This window comes from Oncorhynchus gorbuscha, linkage group LG18 (assembly GCF_021184085.1).
Source record: "Oncorhynchus gorbuscha isolate QuinsamMale2020 ecotype Even-year linkage group LG18, OgorEven_v1.0, whole genome shotgun sequence".
Lineage (NCBI taxonomy): Eukaryota > Metazoa > Chordata > Actinopteri > Salmoniformes > Salmonidae > Oncorhynchus > Oncorhynchus gorbuscha.
Genome location: NC_060190.1, coordinates 34,274,087 through 34,294,431, shown reverse-complemented (window position 1 = coordinate 34,294,431; position 20,345 = coordinate 34,274,087). Strand labels below are relative to the sequence as shown.

At 41.6% G+C, this 20,345-nt stretch overlaps 2 protein-coding genes across 5 annotated transcripts in view; both read right to left on the bottom strand.

Annotated features, from left to right (window-relative positions):
- Positions 1–400: 400 nt before the first annotated feature.
- Positions 401–13,765, bottom strand: LOC124002679. Of its 2 annotated transcripts, none has more exons than XM_046310301.1 (15): positions 13,443–13,765; positions 12,847–13,104; positions 5,759–5,927; positions 5,463–5,572; positions 5,266–5,377; positions 5,101–5,142; positions 4,311–4,435; positions 4,144–4,200; positions 3,892–3,958; positions 3,520–3,752; positions 3,281–3,334; positions 2,990–3,041; positions 2,610–2,711; positions 2,070–2,108; positions 401–1,897 (listed from the first exon to the last, which is right to left on the bottom strand). In XM_046310301.1, exons 2-15 carry the CDS (start codon positions 12,961–12,963, stop codon positions 1,299–1,301), a joined length of 1,878 nt encoding a protein of 625 aa, XP_046166257.1. In that variant the 5' UTR covers positions 12,964–13,104; positions 13,443–13,765; the 3' UTR covers positions 401–1,298. The 2 variants fall into 2 exon arrangements, with proteins under 2 accessions (XP_046166257.1, XP_046166258.1); XM_046310302.1 differs by having other exon boundaries at positions 5,266–5,374.
- An 872-nt stretch (positions 13,766–14,637) lies between these two features.
- LOC124002678 (inter-alpha-trypsin inhibitor heavy chain H3-like) overlaps positions 14,638–20,345 on the bottom strand; it is a 40,736-nt gene continuing 35,028 nt past the window's right edge. For 2 of the 3 annotated variants that reach the window (XM_046310297.1, XM_046310299.1), the window contains 9 exons: positions 18,786–18,815; positions 18,611–18,661; positions 18,459–18,527; positions 18,275–18,346; positions 18,001–18,108; positions 17,672–17,846; positions 17,181–17,329; positions 15,630–15,711; positions 14,638–14,929 (listed from right to left, as the gene is read on the bottom strand). In XM_046310297.1, the coding sequence (XP_046166253.1) occupies positions 14,815–14,929; positions 15,630–15,711; positions 17,181–17,329; positions 17,672–17,846; positions 18,001–18,108; positions 18,275–18,346; positions 18,459–18,527; positions 18,611–18,661; positions 18,786–18,815 (851 nt within the window). In that variant the 3' untranslated portion in view covers positions 14,638–14,814. The remainder of the gene's footprint in view (positions 14,930–15,629; positions 15,712–17,180; positions 17,330–17,671; positions 17,847–18,000; positions 18,109–18,274; positions 18,347–18,458; positions 18,528–18,610; positions 18,662–18,785; positions 18,816–20,345) is intronic. The other variant, XM_046310300.1, reaches the window with a different exon arrangement.

Below are 20,345 nucleotides of genomic sequence, written 5' to 3'. Positions count from 1 at the left end.
GAGCTGTTCTTGCCATAATATGGACTTGGTCTTTTACCAAATAAGGCTATGTTCTATATACCACCTCTACCTTGTCACAACACAACTGATTGGCTCAAACGCATTAAGAAGGAAAGACATTCCACAAACAAACTTTTAACAAGGCGCACCTGTTATTTGAAATGCAATCCATGTGACTACCTCATGAAGCTGGTTGAGAGAATGCCAAGCGTGTGTAAAGCTTCATCAAGGCAAATGGGTGGCTACATTGAAGAATCTCAAATATAAAATATATTTTAATTTGTTTAACACTTTTTTTGGATACTACATGATTCCATGTATGTTATTTCATAGTTTTGATGTCTTCACTATTATTCTACAATATAGAACATTGAAATAAAGAAAAACCCTTTAATGAATAAGTGTGTCCAAACATTTGACTTGTACTGTATATGTATTTTTTCATAAATATTTTTTCTTTATTTATTATTTTCCCCTAACCCTACCACCCCTCCCCTAATTGGAGTAAACTAATGGACAACAATACTTAGACTTCTACGTCCAGCTTATACACATTTATATATGATATATACGATATATATATCATATATGTACATACATTTTACAGACACAGTATACTTTACATTAGTTATCTTTTGTTTGTTTTTAGTCCCATCCTTCAGCTACCCTCAACCCCTCCCATCTATCTCTGAAGACCATCCAGTTTTGATTTCTAGTTGCCATATACTGTTCTGTGTGATCATAATTTCTACAGATTGTAAACTTCGTTAAAGTGTATAATGGTAGCTAAGATATGTGTGTTTGTATAAAAAGATAATGAATCTACATCAAATATTATTTTCATACTAAACAAAAGCTTAAACTGTTACTTTGTTCCCTGGTCTCCCCTAACTTATATAATAGTGTCACACATAGAAGTCCATCCTCAAGGTGTACGGAAGGTGACAGCTGTGTTGTTGTTTCATACACTCTCAATAACTCTAGCCCTCTTAATAACATCACCACATACAGTATAATCCAAGGGTTCTGCATCCAACAAGTTGCGTCCAGTGTATTGCAGTGCTAATGTAAAGTGAGTGGCCGGGGGTGTTGGGGTGATGATGTGAGCAGGCTTGGATGGTTGGGAGGAATTAGGCCTCAGGGTGACTGCTCTGCTGTAAGGGCACAGTCTCCCAACTGTTCTCCACTCCAATGACAGCATACTTATGGGGATACCCCTTCATCAGGTATCCTACTGTCTCTCCTCAAACCCTGGAGTCCCCTTAGACAGTCCGTAAATAGAGCGTACTTCAGCCCCTCTATCCACCTATACCAGCCCTGGGCCCTTTAGACCCTATGGCCAGCTGAACGAGGAGCTCCTGTCCCTGGGAGGGCAGGTGAAACAAGGGCAGCCCTTGGAACAGCTCTGGGAGACCCCTTTCACTGCTGAGGGGCTTGGCAGAATGGGCCTCAAAGTGGACCAGGAGGAAGCGCTTTCCAGCACGCCCTTGCTGGTGGTCCACCTTGATGCAGCTCAGAGCGGCACTGAACACGTCCGCGTATGGGCAGGACAAGCCCTGGAGAAGCCTCTTATACTCCCCCTCCTCCTCCACTCCCTGGGCTATGTCCCTTCGCTGTTGGCCATGCTGGTCCCACTGTTGGCCCCAGTCCTCTGCCTTCTTCCAGGCTGCCTGTGTCATTACCAGTAAGGCCCGGCCTCCCTGGCTGTCCAGGGGCTGCAGCTGGGAGTGCAGCCAGGGCAGGGGCCCCAGAGAGCACAACTCAGCCCGACTCCACAGGTCCACGGACACACTGAGGCCCCTGGCACGCAGAGAGGAGCCAAGCTCACAAACCAGCTCTGACACAGAGTTATCCACATCCGGCGGGCTCAGCAGCACCACGTGTCCCCTTATAGGTACTACGGAGGGAAGGAAGTAAGGAAGTAAGGAAAGAAGGAAGGAAGGGAGGCGAAAGGCAGGGGCGGTTAAATACCTTCAGTTTCCATTGTTTTGTCAAGGATTATTGCTAGATAAATATTTATCTTCTTTATTTTACATGTTGTACATTTGGATTATGAGAAACCTGCTTACTTTGATCACACTCCTTCTGGTGCCATTCCCATGCCCACCCTGTTGGAGAGACAGAAATGTAATATGATACACCCTGACATGGTTCTGTAACACAGAGGCCCTTGTGTCATTTTCAGTGAGAGTTTTTTTTGTCCTTTACAAAAAAACCTTCGACCATTGTCCCCGCCCCCCCCAAATTCCTGACTGTAGTAAACAAAACCCACCAGAAAAAAAAGTCAGTCGGAGAGAAACATGAATAGAGCTATAAAAAATGTAAAAGATTGAATAGTGCTATTGAGAGAAGTGGGAGCCTGAAGAATACGCACAATGGAAAAGATATCGGATTTATTGTCTTTCTCTTCCCTTTCTCCACTATTAATAATTAATTGGCGGGAGGCAAAGAGCATATTTGTGGTGAGAATAGCTTACCCCTCACTTCACAACAGAGTAGCGCAATAACACAATACTAACACAAATGTAACACTATTGGACTTTTTTTGTCTCCACACACAGTGCCTTTGCTGGTGTTTAGTTGAGGGAGATCTGACCAGAATGACTCACGTTTCAGTTTGCCATGCAGGAAATAGAGACAAATTCCTGCTAGGCCTACGAGCATCAGGGTGACCAGGACAAGCAGACCCCAGCGCCAGTGCCACCATCTGGCTGAGAGGGAGAAGTACAGATATGAATTATTTCCCAATCCTCAGAATTTCTTGTTATCAGTCCCTACAGGTAGGCAAGACAGAACAATCACATTTTTGTGAACATTTGTTTTATAAAGCACACAAGTAAATACTTGATTGATGATGAAGATTTAAACATAACTGCCTTCTTTTCACACGCGCATACAATCAGAGAAGTGTTCAGGAAATGGTACATGGATCAGTTTTAGTAGGGTCCATATCAACTTTGATAATTCAGCCCTCTCCTAAAATACTCACAGTCAATGGGACAGAAGGGGCCAAGCTCACTATTCTTCCCTTTGACCTTCACCTGCAAGGATGGAGACACACACACACACACACACACACACACACACACACACACACACACACACACACACACACACACACACACACACACACACACACACACACACACACACACACACACACACACACACACACACACACACACACACACACACACACACACACACACACACACAACGGGATTCAAATTCAATATTAGAGTCAAGTCCCCTACAGAGTCAACCAGTAGAAGTGTCTTACCATCACACAGAGATCAAGGCCAGGTTTGACATCCTCAAACACACCTGGCATCAGCTGAAACAGAAGGAAAAAAAATAATTCAATCAAAAGTCATCTGTTTTATCCATATACCACCAGACCATAAAAACACAAAACCAATTGATACAAATGATGAGAGCACATCCCCATGACAAAAAGGACACTAAAGATGCACCAATAAAAAAATGTGAGGCACCAATCAAATGCTCCAGTATACACACCCAGTGTCCCCTGTCAATTTCCCTCCATTTGTCATTTGACAGACGCTGCCTAATGTCCCCCAGCTCTCTGCATCTGTCCTTGTCCACGCCTGCATCTCTCTGGCAGGGCCACACTTCAGCCTCCACCCTACAGGGGGCAGTCAGGTTCCAGGACAGCATTGCACCGCCACTGTTCATCTGGCCCCGCACCACAGATACTGACACATTCTCCCATAGGTTCCTCTGGAACAGCTCTGGAAGAGAGCAATACAGGTATAAGATACTTTATAGGGGAGTTACAGAAGCAATGGGAATCAACTCCATGACCCACATTCATGACTGTCATAGTGAAACACGTGTAACAAGGAGGACGCTGCATGGTTCATCTCTTACCGGTGTTGTTCCTAAAAGGACAGCTCCTAGATCGACGAGACCTCTCGTCTCCTTTATCCCACCACAACTGAAACACACACAACACACACACACCAATTACACACAACACCGGAGAACTCGAGTGAGCAACACAAAGGGGATAATGTTGTCAGTTAGACTGAGTTGGCTGTGTGAGGGTGTAGTAATATCACAACTGACAAAAGTAGGCCCGATACAGATGGATAATAACTAAGGGGGAAATAGCAACAGTACCTGGAAGCACATGCAGGGGGTGACAGAGTGCAGTGGAAGGGACCTCTCTTTCCAGGTCTGTAGGACAACAGACAACATGTTATCATCGAAGAGGGAAGAGTGAAGATCTGAGAAAAAGATTGCATATAAATAACTGAGTTGGGAGGAAAGCCAAGTACAACACGCACCCTGCACATTCCATTATGTTCATGTTGTAGGCACATTTCTAGTTGGTAGGGGCTGTCCTCTTCCTTTGCGACTTGCAGCATCACCTCACGTCTCTCCGGATCAATTAGAGTGCTGAAACTGGGGACTGACAGATACACTGGCAAATTAGAGAGCAGCAAATCCCAGCCATTTACTCTAATTCCAGAGTTGCTCATGTCTAACCATGTATCTCACTTCATAAACCAGATTCATTACGGAAAAACAGAACAAATGGTCATGAATAAAATATATATTGGTTTGGAATTTGCATAGTCCCCTACAGATGGTTAATATAGGCTCATCTGACTATCAACAAATGTTCAACTATCCACTAGCCCTAACATTAGTCTTAACGCTAACCCTGACCCTAACTCTAGCCTGAACCATAACCCTAACCCTTTGCCGACCCTACCCCTAACCCTAGGAAAGCTGTTGTATTTCAACAGGGACGCAATTGATAGTGTGTTGAAAGTCTGAGCATCAATAGACCCTCAGCTTGAGGCTGTATTCACGATCTCGGATCCGGGATGGCTAGTATCAAGGGGTTAAAGTAAGACCAATATGTCTGCACACAGGACTCAGGAGGTGCAAGAATCATAGAATTAGAATGAGGGGAGTGGGATTTACACCAGATTGAATGCGATACATCCTGCTTTAACTTCCTGCTTTAGTCCTGTGGGTATACTCCTGAATAGGTACAACCATTCTAGTACTTATATTTCTATGGCAATAACATCATGGAAACAAAGGAACATAGAACATGTGACTCACCTTCACATTCCTCTACAACTCCCTGTGAGGCGGATGAACACACTAAGGACAGATAGGGACAACTGACTATCAGATGCTAATCAGTCGGAGCCTCGGAGGATCATTAGCAAACAAATATGTGTTGGCATAACCTGTTTGAACACTACGGGAATTCCAAGACCGTACCTTCATCCACTGACGGAAGCATCACAGTCGCGTGAAGGTTGCAAGCATACACAGTCACCTGACTGCTGAAGGACAGGGCATTAGACTCAAGCAGCAGTGACAGCCAGGCCTGCTGGGTATACAGGAGAGCATGGAGATGAATCACAAAACATGCTCACACACTCACACACTCACATGTGAATTCATATGGAACATACCTTTGATGAAGCCTGCTCATCCGGAGCAGCAGGGATCACTGTGAACTCGAGCTTTTTGCACAGAGGCATTATTAGCTGTGGCACAGTGTAACACACACTCACATACGATGCTGAAACACAGAGGGAGCCCAGTTGACCGCAGGAGTGACGAGGGCATGACTTACTCACACAACGTGAGGGATTGAGCAATAAACTATGCATTAGAAGCTAATATGGGTACACTTTCCACATTGTGTTTCACATTGTAACCGCAGAGGTTGAAATGGACAAAAAGAGTGTGTAGGTTGTTCAGACACCTGTCTGGTCGTTTCTGGGCTGGATGTCAAGGCGAATGTGTAGGCAAGGTCTGCATGCCGTATCCTGTCTGCAGCACAGCACAGGCTGCACCGCCAGCCCTTTTACATCCACAGGACACTTTTGGATCGGAATCCCAGCACATGCCTTCACTGTGCAGTTCGAGAGACCCTGGTGAGATACAAGGTAAACAGTTTATACCATTGTGCGTAAGTACTACGCCGTGTTTATCTATACAGACACAGTGATGACCACCCACCGAAAAGTATTATACTGTAGTGTAGTAATCTATACATACAAGGTCACTAAATAACTACTGATAAGTACTACAGATGTAAGATCTTAATTTGATCACTCTTTTGTTGCTGAGAATTTTCCTGCACCGCAGTAAATGCAAACTTGTAGTGTATTTGAGTTCCAAAAAGGCTTCTAAAAGTTTGCAACTTCCAATTTGAAATTTACGATTTGATTTGCCCTGAAAAAAAGTATCAACCCTTACAAAATTTTCCATTATTTTAACATTTCCTGTTGCGGCAGGATTATTTTCCTACGGTAGCAAACTGGCTCAAATTAAGATCAACACCTGCATACTTTATTCATCCATACATACAGAGTGACTACACAAATGTCAATAAGTACTATACTGCATTCATGAATACATACATACAGTACCAGTCAAAAGTTTGGACACACCTACTCATTCAAGGGTTTTTCTTTATTTTTTACTATTTTCTACACCGTAGAATCATAGTGAAGACATCAACACTATGAAATAACACACATGGAATCATGTAGTAATTAAAAAAGTTAAATAAATCAAAATATATTTGAGATTTGAGATTTATCAAAGTAGCCACTCTTTGCCTTTGACAGCTTTGCACACTCTTGGTATTCTCTCAACCAGCTTCATGAAGTAGTCACCTGGAATGCATTTCAATTAACAGGTGTGCCCTGTTAAAAATTCATTTGTGGAACATCATTCCTTCTTATTGCATTTAGGCCAATCAGTTGTGTTGTGACTAGGTAGGGATGGTATATAGAAGATAGCCCTATTTGGTAAAAGTAGAGCGCAAATAAGCAAAGAGAAATGACCGTCCATCAAAACTTCAGGAACTTTGAATGGTTCTTCAAGTGCAGTGGCAAAAACCATGAAGTGTTATGATGAAACTGGCTCTCATGAGGACCACCACAGGAAAAGAAGACCCAGAGTTACCTCTGCTGCAGAGGATAAGTTCATTAGAGTTACCAGCCAGAAATTGCTTCAGAGAGTTCAAGTAACAGACACATCTCAACATCAACTGTTCAGAGGAGACTGTGTGAATCAGGTCTTCATGGTTGAACTGCTGCAAAGAAACAACTACTAAAGGACACTAATAATAAGAAGAGACTTGCTTGGGCCAAGAAACACGAGCAATGGATATTAGACTGGTGGAAATTTGTCCTTTGGTTTGATGAGTCCAAATTTGAGATTTTTGGTTCCAACCGCATTCTCTTTGTGAAATGTAAAGTAGGTGAACAGATGATCTCCACATGTATGCATTTCCCACCGTAAAGCATGGAGGAGGAGGTGTGATGGTGTGGGGGTGCTTTACATTTAACATTTACATTTAAGTCATTTAGCAGACTTTGCTGGTGACACTGTCTGTGATTTATTTAGAATTCAAGGCACACTTAACCAACATGGCTACCACAGCATTCTGCAGCGATGCGCCATCCTATCTGGTTTGCGCTTGTGGGACTATCATTTGTTTTTCAACAGGACCAACACTTCCAGGCTGTGTAAGGGCTATTTAACCAAGAAGGAGAGTGATGGAGTGCTGCATCAGATGAGCTGGCCTCCACAATGAAAAAGCATTCCGTTTTAAGCTTTAAGAGAATGCCAAGGGTGTGCAAAGCTGTCAAGGCAAAGGGTGGCTACTTTGAAGAATCAAAAATATATTTTGGTTACTACATGATTCCATATGGTTACTACATGATTGGTTACTACATGATTCCAAACTTATTTCATTGTTTTGATGTCTTCACAATTATTCTACAATGTAGGAAATTGTAAAAGTAAAGAAAAACTGGCTTCCAGTTGAAGCTCGCATCCGCTACAAGACCATGGTGCTTGCCTACGGAGCTGTGAGGGGAACGGCACCTCAGTACCTCCAGGCTCTGATCAGGCCCTACACCCAAATAAGGGCACTGCGTTCATCCACCTCTGGCCTGCTCGCCTCCCTACCACTGAGGAAGTACAGTTCCCGCTCAGCCCAGTCAAAACTGTTCGCTGCTCTGGCTCCCCAATGGTGGAACAAACTCCCTCACGACGCCAGGACAGCGGAGTCAATCACCACCTTCCGGAGACACCTGAAACCCCACCTCTTTAAGGAATACCTAGGATAGGATAAAGTAATCCTTCTCACCCCCCTTAAAATATGTAGATGCACTATTGTAAAGTGGCTGTTCCACTGGATGTCATAAGGTGAATGCACCAATTTGTAAGTCGCTCTGGATAAGAGCGTCTGCTAAATGACTTAAATGTTAAATGTTAATGTTGTTATGGTCTAATGGTCTAATGTTGTTATGATCTAATGGTCTAATGTTGTTATGGTCTAATGGTCTAATGTTGTTATGGTCTAATGGTCTAATGTTGTTATGGTCTAATGTTGTTATGATCTAATGGTCTAATGTTGTTATGGTCTAATGTTGTTATGGTCTAATGTTGTTATGGTCTAATGTTATGTTCTAATGTTGTTATGATCTAATGTTGTTATGGTCTAATGGTCTAATGTTGTTATGGTCTAATGGTCTAATGTTGTTATGGTCTAATGGTCTAATGTTGTTATGTTCTAATGGTCTAATGTTGTTATGTTCTAATGTTGTTATGGTCTAATGGTCTAATGTTGTTATGGTCTAATGTTGTTATGATCTAATGGTCTAATGGTCTAATGTTGTTATGGTCTAATGTTGTTATGGTCTAATGTTGTTATGTTCTAATGTTGTTATGGTCTAATGGTCTAATGTTGTTATGATCTAATGGTCTAATGTTGTTATGGTCTAATGGTCTAATGTTGTTATGGTCTAATGTTGTTATGGTCTAATGGTCTAATGTTGTTATGGTCTAATGTTGTTATGGTCTAATGGTCTAATGTTGTTATGGTCTAATGTTGTTATGATCTAATGGTCTAATGTTGTTATGGTCTAATGGTCTAATGTTGTTATGGTCTAATGGTCTAATGGTGTTATGGTCTAATGGTGTTATGGTCTAATGTTGTTATGGTCTAATGTTATGGTCTAATGTTGTTATGGTCTAATGTTGTTATGATCTAATGTTGTTATGATCTAATGTTGTTATGGTCTAATGGTCTAATGTTGTTATGATCTAATGTTGTTATGGTCTAATGTTGTTATGGTCTAATGGTCTAATGTTGTTATGGTCTAATGTTGTTATGGTCTAATGTTGTTATGGTCTAATGGTCTAATGCTGTTATGATCTAATGGTCTAATGTTGTTATGATCTAATGTTGTTACGATCTAATGTTGTTATGATCTAATTGTCTAATGTTGTTATGGTCTAATGGTCTAATGTTGTTATGGTCTAATGTTGTTATGGTCTAATGGTCTAATGTTGTTATGGTCTAATGTTGTTATGGTCTAATGTTGTTATGGTCTAATGTTGTTATGGTCTAATGTTGTTATGGTCTAATGTTGTTATGGTCTAATGTTGTTATGGTCTAATGTTGTTATGGTCTAATGTTGTTATGGTCTAATGTTGTTATGGTCTAATGTTGTTATGATCTAATGTTGTTATGGTCTAATGGTCTAATGTTGTTATGATCTAATGTTGTTATGGTCTAATGTTGTTATGGTCTAATGGTCTAATGTTGTTATGGTCTAATGGTCTAATGTTGTTATGGTCTAATGGTCTAATGTTGTTATGGTCTAATGGTCTAATGTTGTTATGGTCTAATGTTGTTATGGTCTAATGCTGTTATGATCTAATGGTCTAATGCTGTTATGATCTAATGTTGTTACGATCTAATGTTGTTATGATCTAATTGTCTAATGTTGTTATGGTCTAATGGTCTAATGTTGTTATGGTCTAATGTTGTTATGATCTAATGGTCTAATGTTGTTATGATCTAATGGTCTAATGCTGTTATGGTCTAATGGTCTAATGTTGTTATGGTCTAATGTTGTTATGGTCTAATGGTCTAATGTTGTTATCGTAGAATGTATGCACACATGACTGTAAGTCGCTTTGGATAAAAGCGTCTGCTAAATGGCATATATTATTATTATTATTATTATAAAAACCCTTGAATGAGTAGGTTTGTCCATACATACATACGTACGTACGTACGCACGCACGCACGCACGCACGCACGCACGCACGCACGCACGCACGCACGCACGCACGCACGCACGCACGCACGCACGCACGCACATACATACATACATACATACATACATACATACATACATACATACATACATACATACATACATACACACTGTACATACATTCTGTACATACATATGTGACTACAGAACTAGTGGCTCAGGTAGTGCAGCTCATCCAGGATGGCACATCAATGCGAGCTGTGGCACGAAGGTTTGCTGTGTCTGTCAGCGTAGTGTCCAGAGCATGGAGGTGCTACCAGGAGACAGGCCAGTACATTAGGAGACGTGGAGGAGGCCGTAGGAGGGCAATAACCCAGCAGCAGGACCGCTACCTCCGCCTTTGTGCAAGGAGGAGCAGGAGGAGCACTGCCAGAGCCCTGCAAAATGACCTCCAGCAGGCCACAAATGTGCATGTGTCTGCTCAAACGGTCAGAAACAGGCTCCATGAGGGTGGTAAAATGAGGGGCCGATGTCCACAGGTGGGGGTTGTGCTTACAGCCCAACACCGTGCAGGACGTTTGGCATTTGCCAGAGAACACCAAGATTGGCAAATTCGCCACTGGTGCCCTGTGCTCTTCACAGATGAAAGCAGGTTCACACTGAGCACATGTGACAGACGTGACAATGTCTGGAGACGCTGTGGAGAACGTTCTGCTGCCTGCAACATCCTCCAGCATGACCAGTTTGGCGGTGGGTCAGTCATGGTGTGGGGTGGCATTTCTTTGGGGGGCCGCACAGCCCTCCATATGCTCGCCAGAGGTAGCCTGACTGCCATTAGGTACCGAGATGAGATCCTCAGACCCCTTGTGAGACCATATGCTGGTGCGGTTGGCCCTGGGTTCCTCCTAATGCAAGACAATGCTAGACCCTATGTGGCAAATTTAATAAATTTGATTTCCATTGATAATTTTTGTGTGATTTTGTTGTCAGCACATTCAACTATGTAAAGAAAAAAGTATTTAATAAGAATATTTCATTCATTCAGATCTAGGATGTGCTATTTTAGTGTTCCCTTTATTTTTTTTAGCAGTATATATGCATACATACACACACACACACTGCTCCTTAGTTCCCAAGGCCCTAGAGTCTAGAGAGCTGTGTAGGCCTACTTGTGGAAACAGGATGTTGTTGAGGTGACAGGTATCGGTGAGCCATGGATTTATAGTCTTATAGTTTTTTTCCACCAATTTGTTTGATTTCCTTGTGTGCTGTTATGACAGTACATGCAACAGTAAATATGACACGTCTTTTGACAAAGTGTGCTCTGTAGTATGTAGACCTTATTGCCAGGTTGTGATCTCATTACATAGTCATTCAATATTTGTACAATAAACAAACTATATTCAAATATTTGAATACATTAAATAAGTGGCGTGCAAGTTGTTTTTCTTTCTTTTTCGTTTCATATTATTATTATTTTTAAATTCAATTATTAACAGATCGTGGCATACAGTACATAAAGGAAATTAAATGTGTGATGTGACAACATAATAAACCATGATTGTTGATGTTTATCTCTTCCCTCTCTTTCTCTCTCTCTCTCTCTCTCTCTCTCTCTCTCTCTCTCTCTCTCTCTCTCACACACACACACACACACACACACACACACACACACACACACACACACACACACACACACACACACACACACACACACACACACACACACACACACACACACACACACACACACACACACACACACACACTGTGACGGCCCTGAATTTTTCTGAACCGTCTCAGTGCAGCTCCTTCCAATAGGGCGCTTTCCCTTTAATTCCCAATTAAATAGCCAGCATCAGCTGCACGAAAGTGGGGTTGTGATGGAGACGTGCATGAGGATGTGTTCAACCCTCAGTTCCGAAGCTTCTCTATTCCGTTTGTTTTGTTGCCGTTAAACGTGTGTTTTGTAGCCTAAGAGAGTTTACCCAGGATCGGATCCACTCTTTGCGTCCCTGGACTACACCTCTCCGTTCTTCGTGGCCTTTCTCCGCTGGAGATCTATTGGCGGATTGGATTGTCTGACTGACCGACTGACTACCACCTTTTTGTATACGGTATTTCATTTGTTTGGATGTGATGTATACTGTGATTTGTGTAGTTAGTGGTAGTTGAGGACTTAATTAAGAGTTGATCCGCTTTAAGGTTCTGTGGTAAAGTAATTGCTATATTGATTGTATGTTTAATACTGGGTTTACGCTACACGGAACGAACGGACAAACATCGCGTGACAAAAGTCACTTGAGTTCACTGAACTCCTTTACCGGGCAGGACTCTTTTTAGGCCCGAGGTACAGGACATTTCTGGAGGAACCAGAACTCATTGTGATATTATTATATATGTGTGTAATCATTGTTGTTGCTAATACAACCCACGCAACAGAATATAATTGTTTTTGAAGTTCTTTTCAATGTTTTAAGGGTTTATGAAAAGTTTATTTCCATCCTGACTTTTACATACGTCCTTTGTATTGGTGTAGACTTGACGGACCAGATGGGACTCATTCCCACCCAAACTAAAAGGAGAAACTAATGTTTTCTCTGGTAGGCACAACCTACCTGGCACCCCTATAAATAATAACCTCAAGTCAAAACCGTTACAACACACACACACACACACACACAGGCACACAGGCACACACAGGCACACACACACTCCATGATTGATGACCTCTCTTGTTATTAGGATCGTTAGCATATATTACCTTTGAGCAGGTGAAGTGTTGACTCTCATAGTCAATCATCTCCAGCTCCGATGCTAAAACCAAAAGCTGTATGGAGAGCAGGATTGCAAGCGACCACCCAAAAAACATCACTTTCATAATTGTCCTCAAATTAGCCACATCCAGTGGTTTGTACCATTTGGATCCTCAAGCACTAGTGTTTCTTTCTTCTGTTAGTATGATGTGCCAACTGCTGTCAGATGAATCCACACACAACCCCACCATTACGCCTCCGTATTTCTGGTGACACATGGAAAACAAGTTGAGTGAGTCCTATTTTCTTTCATTGTAGAAGTCTGGACTGAAACCAATGCCCTGATATCAGACTGTAGGCAATATCAAGGAATGGAGATGAATACCTGGGGGTTAGGGTTATGGTTAGAGGGCAAGGTGCTGCCTATTAAAGCTACGATTAGATAAGACATTTGTGACATGCCTTGCTCAATTTCAACTGGTAGAGTGAAAATGAATGATAGCCATGGTAGAATAGCCTAACCATGTAACTTCAGATAACATATGTGATTTTCTGTATGCTATTCTGATCAGTGGTTACATGAGCATACATGTGAAATACTTACAACATCGATATTTCATCTTCACACCCATCTGTCAGAGTTTCATTGGTTGAAAAAGCCACAAGTCTCCACAGTTAGGGAATATGGTAATTAAGTATCCAGTGAAATCCAACAGTTTTGTGGCCAGTGTGTTCTATCATTGATATTTCATCTTCACATCCATCTGTCAGGTTCCCTTGGTTGAAAAAGCTACAACTCTCCGGCAGTTAGGGAATATGGTAATGAAGTATCCCGTGAAATCCAACAGTTTTGTTGTTAGTGTGTTCTGTCATTACTAGGTAACTGGTAGATGGTAGGTTGAGTCATGTAGTGAATGTCTCAACCATGGCATGATCCCTCCCTTCTGTGTCCTTGTCCCGCCCACACACTCTCTCCCCATCTCACAAACACACACACACACACACACACACACGTACACACACACACGCAGCCACAATCAAACAAAAAAAACACAGTGACGCTAATCACAAGGTATTACATAAGTAATATCCAAGAACCCTGAACGTGTGTTATGGTAAAAGTATACCCAAGGCACTCAGGCGGATCAAAGTCTAGATCCTTGGGCTTTGTTTTTTATCAGTAAAGCATAAAGCAAATGTAAAACCTAAATAGCACGTCTGTCTATTTACATAAGCATAGTCATGTCAAGACCCACTGAAGAGCCTTGGGACAATTAGATTGTAGATTTACTGAAAATGTCTGTGATACTAGTTTGAGTTCAATGGTTGAGTCCACGTAAATGTCAGCTTCCCTTTTCAGTCTGTTTCATTCAGCAACGTGTCCGGTAAAACAAGTTAGTCACCTCAGTTCATGTGAACTATTACAGAAATGCATTCCTGGATTGCGTAATAGATTTTTTTTCCCCTGGTAGGGATAATACACACGGATCGAAGCACGACTCACATACACACAACTCTGATAAAATGATGGTTAGTTGTATATAAATAGAGAATGTTTGATTATTTCCATGTTATGTACTTGGTGGCCCACTTGGTAACAATCACCTCCCAGAACCACCAAGTGCAAACAGCCTTTGCCTTGTAGATGGTGGTCAGAGAGTCAAACCTGAATGTAAACACAGGGAGAGAGAGAGAGAGAGAGAGAGAGATGGCAGTTAGAGGATCCTCTGTCAGCTTGAGTTTCGTCAGAAAGACAGCGATTATTGAAGAGGGTGGAATGCAAACACAAAAAGTCATCAAACTGTTCCCAAAAAATTTATTTATTCCACAATGAATTTGTCACAGGAGATTTGAGTTGCGTTACTAAGTGAACTCCTAGAAACCTCAGTCTTAATGGTTGTTCTTCTTAATTCTGGAACATAATTATTGCATGTTTAATGTCTATGAGTTGGCGGTGGGAGCAACTACATGGTCAGTTAGAGTTGTGTGACGGTGAAGTCAGCTAGACCCCCCAGTAGGGCAGACTGAAGAGGCATCAACCAGCATGCCACGTTGGGAGCAGAGCGAACACTGAGATCCACAGCAGAGTCCCTACAACACACACACACAATCCACAGCAAGGTTCTTAATGTAATAACATAAACAGAATACCAAATACGCATCCTTGATATAGATACACAGTAGTATCACAGACAACATATGAACAGTCAGATCTCTATACAGCCTGTGTCTAATAGACAGTTAAACTTACCTGCAGTGGTGTAAAGTGATGAAGTAAAAATACTTTAAAGTAGTACTTAAGTCGTTTTTGGGGGTATCTGTACTTTACTATTTATAAATGTACTATTTATATTTGACTACTTTTACTTCACTACATTCCTTAAGAAAATATTGTACATTTTACTCTATACATTTTCCTTGACACCCAAAAGGAGTCGTTACATTTTGAATGCTTAGCAAGACAGGGAAATAGTCCAAATCTGATCAACCGAACTTCCCTCATCATCCCTATTGCCTCTGATCTGGCAGACTCACTAAACTGACAATACTGTGCCCCTGGCGTTCCATAGATTAACAAAAACAAGAAAACGGTGCCATCTGGTTTGATTAATATAAGGAATGTGGATGTATATAAGGATTTATACTTTCACTTTTGATACTTAAGTATATTTTAAACCAAATACTTTTAGACTGTTACTCAAGTAGACTTTCACTTTTATTTGAGTCATTTTCTATTAAGGTATCTTTTACTCAAGTATGACAGTTGGGTACTTTTTCCACCACTACTTACCTGGAGACGTCTACTTCTTTGTCCTGAATCTTAAGTTTCATTGTTATTCCCTGGACCTCGTCATAGGCAACAGGTGGAAGAGCTGCAACACACAGTACAAATAATGTCATTTTTTATTTATTTATCCGTTATTTTACTAGGTAAGTTGACTGAGAACACATTCTCATTTGCAGCAACAATCTGGGGAATAGTTACAGGGGAGAGGAGGGGGATGAATGAGCCAATTGTCAACTGGGGATTATTAGGTGACCGTGATAGTTGTGAGGGCCAGATTGGGAAATTAGCCAGGACACCAGGGTTAACACCCCTACTCTCACGATAAGTGCCATGGTATCTTTAATGACCTCAGAGAGTCAGGAAACCCATTTAACGTCCCATCCAAAAGACAGCAATCACTGTCCCCAATCACTGCCCTGGGGCATTGGGATATATTTTTAGGAGAAAAGAGTGCCTCCTACTGGCCCTCCAACACCACTTCCATCAGCATCTGGTCTCCCATCCAGGAACTGACCAGGACCAACCCTGCTTAGCTTCAGAAGCAAGCCAGCAGTGGTATGCTGCTGGCAAGTTAGTTAGTTACAAAAATTCAATCAGAAAGGCAGTTCTGAATGGATCCTCACTTGTCATTAATCTAGTTAACTCATAATTCACATCGCTTCCTATCTCACTCATCAGCATAGTAGGTGTTTCATATGGTAGTGTCTATAATGTCGCCTTGTCAGCATAGCGTCACGTCTCTCTTCCTCCTTTCCAATTAGCAAGCGTGCGGATTGTCATCCACCTATTAAGCTTCAACCTATAAGCACGGCACACTATGGCAATTCCACCACAGCTGCTGATTAACCTATTGGCTCACTTGTGCAATAATCGCTATTCTTTCTTTCAACCAATGGCCATGAAACTAGGGGAATATTTATACGTCAGCAACAGTCTTCCAATGACTTTCCACCTCCCCACCATCAACAGCATAATAACCTTAAGGCCCGTCATTGGAACTCCTTTCCCTCAGCGGGGGGTTCGATGCCAGGTGCTCAGCACAGGGCAACCTGTCATCAGCATCTGGCTCTGAGGAGCATTCCTCGGAGATGAAGCCTACCCCAAACTATTCAATCAAATTCCTTATTATATTCTGTTGTCATTCAGTTACACCTGTACTCGATTGATCTGTCACCATAAATCAAAAAGGCCATTATAAAGAGGTGGTCCTCTGTAGCTCAGGAGTTGTCCTATGTAGATTAGTAGGTGGAGCATGACTCTTGCAATGTCAGAATTATGGGTTTTGATTCCCGGGACCACCCATATGTAAAATGACTATTAGTTGCTTTGGATAAAAGCATCTGCTAAATGGTGTATGTTATCATAAATTATATTATATCATGTCACTAAGTAACATATTTTCATCTGTCAACACAAAACAAGTCATGTCAAAAATTGAAACAAATATTGTTTTCAAAAGCGTCTCATCACATATAGAAACAAAGGAGAATGTGTCATGACTATTGACTAGGCCAGAAGGATATGAAGTGGAGTGACTGATAACGTTTCACTCACCCATGAGCCCGATAATATTGTCTCCTGTCGGGCGCTGCCTCAGGACGGGCCACAGGAACTTGATTCCATTCCTCTTGTAGAGCATGATGACGACCCGTGTTGATGCTATGGTGACATCCATCTCCTTGTCCCTTAGGATCAAAGACACACTGCAGGAAGAGACATAACAAGACTAAGATGTATCAATTCAATCAACTAAAAAAACGGCACGCTATAAAGTACCCTATATAGCTCCCTTTTAACATTTCCTGTCATTATGCCACTTTAGTAAAATACATTCTAGAGCTCTTTATGTCTCCACACAATACTAAATACTGAACAAGACTGAATGCTACGCTCACTATTGGCTCACTTCTCTTCGGTTAACCAGGCTATACATAAAACACCTTGCACTGCACGAAAGGCTTAATCAGAATTCTCATCACAGAAACAAAACAATACCACAAAATGACTTTTATTCGAAAGTATGTAGTTGGTATATGAATCAGCACCTGTCCGTTTCGTGGTTGATTTTCAGGCTCCAGAAGAAGTATGTTGTATTCTGCCCATCGTTGAAGGTGATGCCAGTAGTGTCTAACTCGATATGTTGATCGCTTCTGTAATGGATCACAATCTTCTGGTAGCCTGCACTGGGTGATTGTCCAAGCTGACCATTCATAGCCAAATCTGGTGAAAGACGGACACGGTTCATTCGACGATGTTTGAGGAGTGAGTGGATGATGTGGAAAGGACAATGAATAATTGAATGAAATAATTCAATAACTATTTGTAATCAAAATCAGAATTCAAAATGAGAATCAAATTCTAAAGGTCAAGTCACCATTGTTGGGGTCTATTAGGAGTCTGAGAGAGAGAGCCACAGGAATGTCATAGCACAGTGGCAGAGCCTGGCCCACAGCAGGCAACAGGAACCTCCGGAGTGGACTCACTGAGAGAGAGAGAGCGAGGAAAATCGAGAAAGGAATAGAGAGAGGGACAGACAGAGAGAATACAGAAGGGTGCTTAAGATACTTTGTGAGAAAAAACAGCAATAACCTTAGACAACATCTTAAATATAAAAAAAATACATTTGAGGACGACAAATATTGTAGTACCAGTTGTAGTTGTAGTTCTCACTGTAGTTTTAGTTGGGTGAGCTCGCAGAGGATTATTATAATCAAGATAATCTGAAAGTGTAACATGAGAGAACACTCACAGAGAGAACCCGACATACAGTCAGAACATGAACACAAAGAATCCTACACACAGATACACACACACAAGATATCAAAGAATTACCCATGCCAAAGTCAGGGAATGACTTCTGGACAGCATGACCAACATCATAATTAGTACGACTCATCAAGCCTATGACAAAAACACAAAATGAGCACACGTAAGCTGATGTTCAACAAGTTCAGCTGAGATAGAGGGGAAAGGTAGTCACTTGCCGCCACTTGACATGATTCCTCTTCCTCCCCCTCCCCTTTTGTTGGCATTTCCTGTAAAGCAGGGGCAGTTGTAAAACTCATCACCAAATTTTGGGAATTGGTCAGAATTCAATCATTGCAGAAATTGTTTTCTTCTGCACTACACTTTAACAGCAGTTGAAATTGACACACTTGCCTCTCAGTCCTTGTTTTGGGGGAGGACCAGCTAGGGAATGACAGGAGGAAAGTTCATTGAGTTAATAGTGCTGGGGGAATCCACTGATATAGCATCTCTTTATTGTTGTTGTCATTCCTTTTGATTTGACGCTTTTCCATCCTTTTTTCTCTCCTCACCTCTATCATTATCTATCATTTTGTTTTGTTTGTGAAGTGTATTGTGACGAAACTGTTTGTAAAATTAAACTATGTATTTAATGACCATTTCATTAAATAATTTCATATATACAGTTGAAGTCGGAAGTTTACATACACTTAGGTTGGAGTCATTAAAACTTGTTTTTCAACCCCTCTGCCACGACTCCCACCGAAGGTATTGTGTTTAATGATGTTTGTCTATTTAAGCCTGTTAGGCCCGCCTAGGTTTGTGCGGGATTGTTATACTGTTAGGTTGTGGATGCTCGCTTGTATTTTATTTTTCCGGACATTTTGGGTCCTGTGTATGGGCCGGCCAGTTGATGCGCATTGTATTTTTGGCGTGACCATTTTTTCCGGTAAGAAAATATACATTTATTTGAACCCTCTGCTCTCTGCGCCTGACTCCAAACCCACTGTTCTTAAAGGACTCTGACACACGCCTGTAACGACTTCTGCCGAAGGCGATGCCTCTCCTTGTTTGGGCGGTGCTCGGCGGTCGACGTCACCAGTCTTCTAGCCATCATTGATCCATTTTTCATTTTCCATTGGTTTTGTCTTGTCTTCTACACAACTGGTTTCATTCCCATTCATTACCTGTTTAACCCTCTGTTTCCCCTCATGTCTTTGTTAGAGATTGTTTGTTGTTCAGTATTCGTGTTGTTTGTATTGGTGCGCAACGGGTCCTCGTACCCACTTTATTTGATTGTATTCATGGTTTTGGAGTTATGTTTTTTAAAAGTTATTAAACTACTCCATTCCAACAAGTCTGATTCTCCTGCGCCTGACTTCCCTGCCACCTATAAACACGTCTCTGACAACTCCACACATTTCTTGTTAACAAACTATAGTTTCGGCAAGTCGGTTAGGACATCTACTTTGTGCATGACACAAGTCATTTTTCTAACAATTGTTTACAGGCAGATTATTTCACATATAATTCACTGTACCACAATTCCAGTCGGTCAGAAGTTTACATATACTAAGTTGACTGTGCCTTTAAACAGCTTGGAAAATTCCAGAAAACTACGTCATGGCTTTAGAAGCTTTCGATAGGCTTATTGACATCATTTGAGTCAATTGGAGGGGTACCTGTGGATGTATTTCAAGAACTACCTTCAAAGTCAGTGCCTCATTGCTTGACATCATGGGAAAATCAAAAGAAATCAGCCAAGACTTCAGAAAGAAATTGCAGACGTCCAAAAGCCTGGTTCATCCTTGGGAGCAATTTCCAAATGCCTGATGGTACCACGTTCATCTGTACAAACAATAGTACGCAAGTACAAACACCATGGGATCGCGCAGCCGTCATACCGCTCAGGAAGGAGATGCATTCTGTCTCCTAGAGATAAACCTACTTTGGTGTGAAAAGTGCAAATCCATC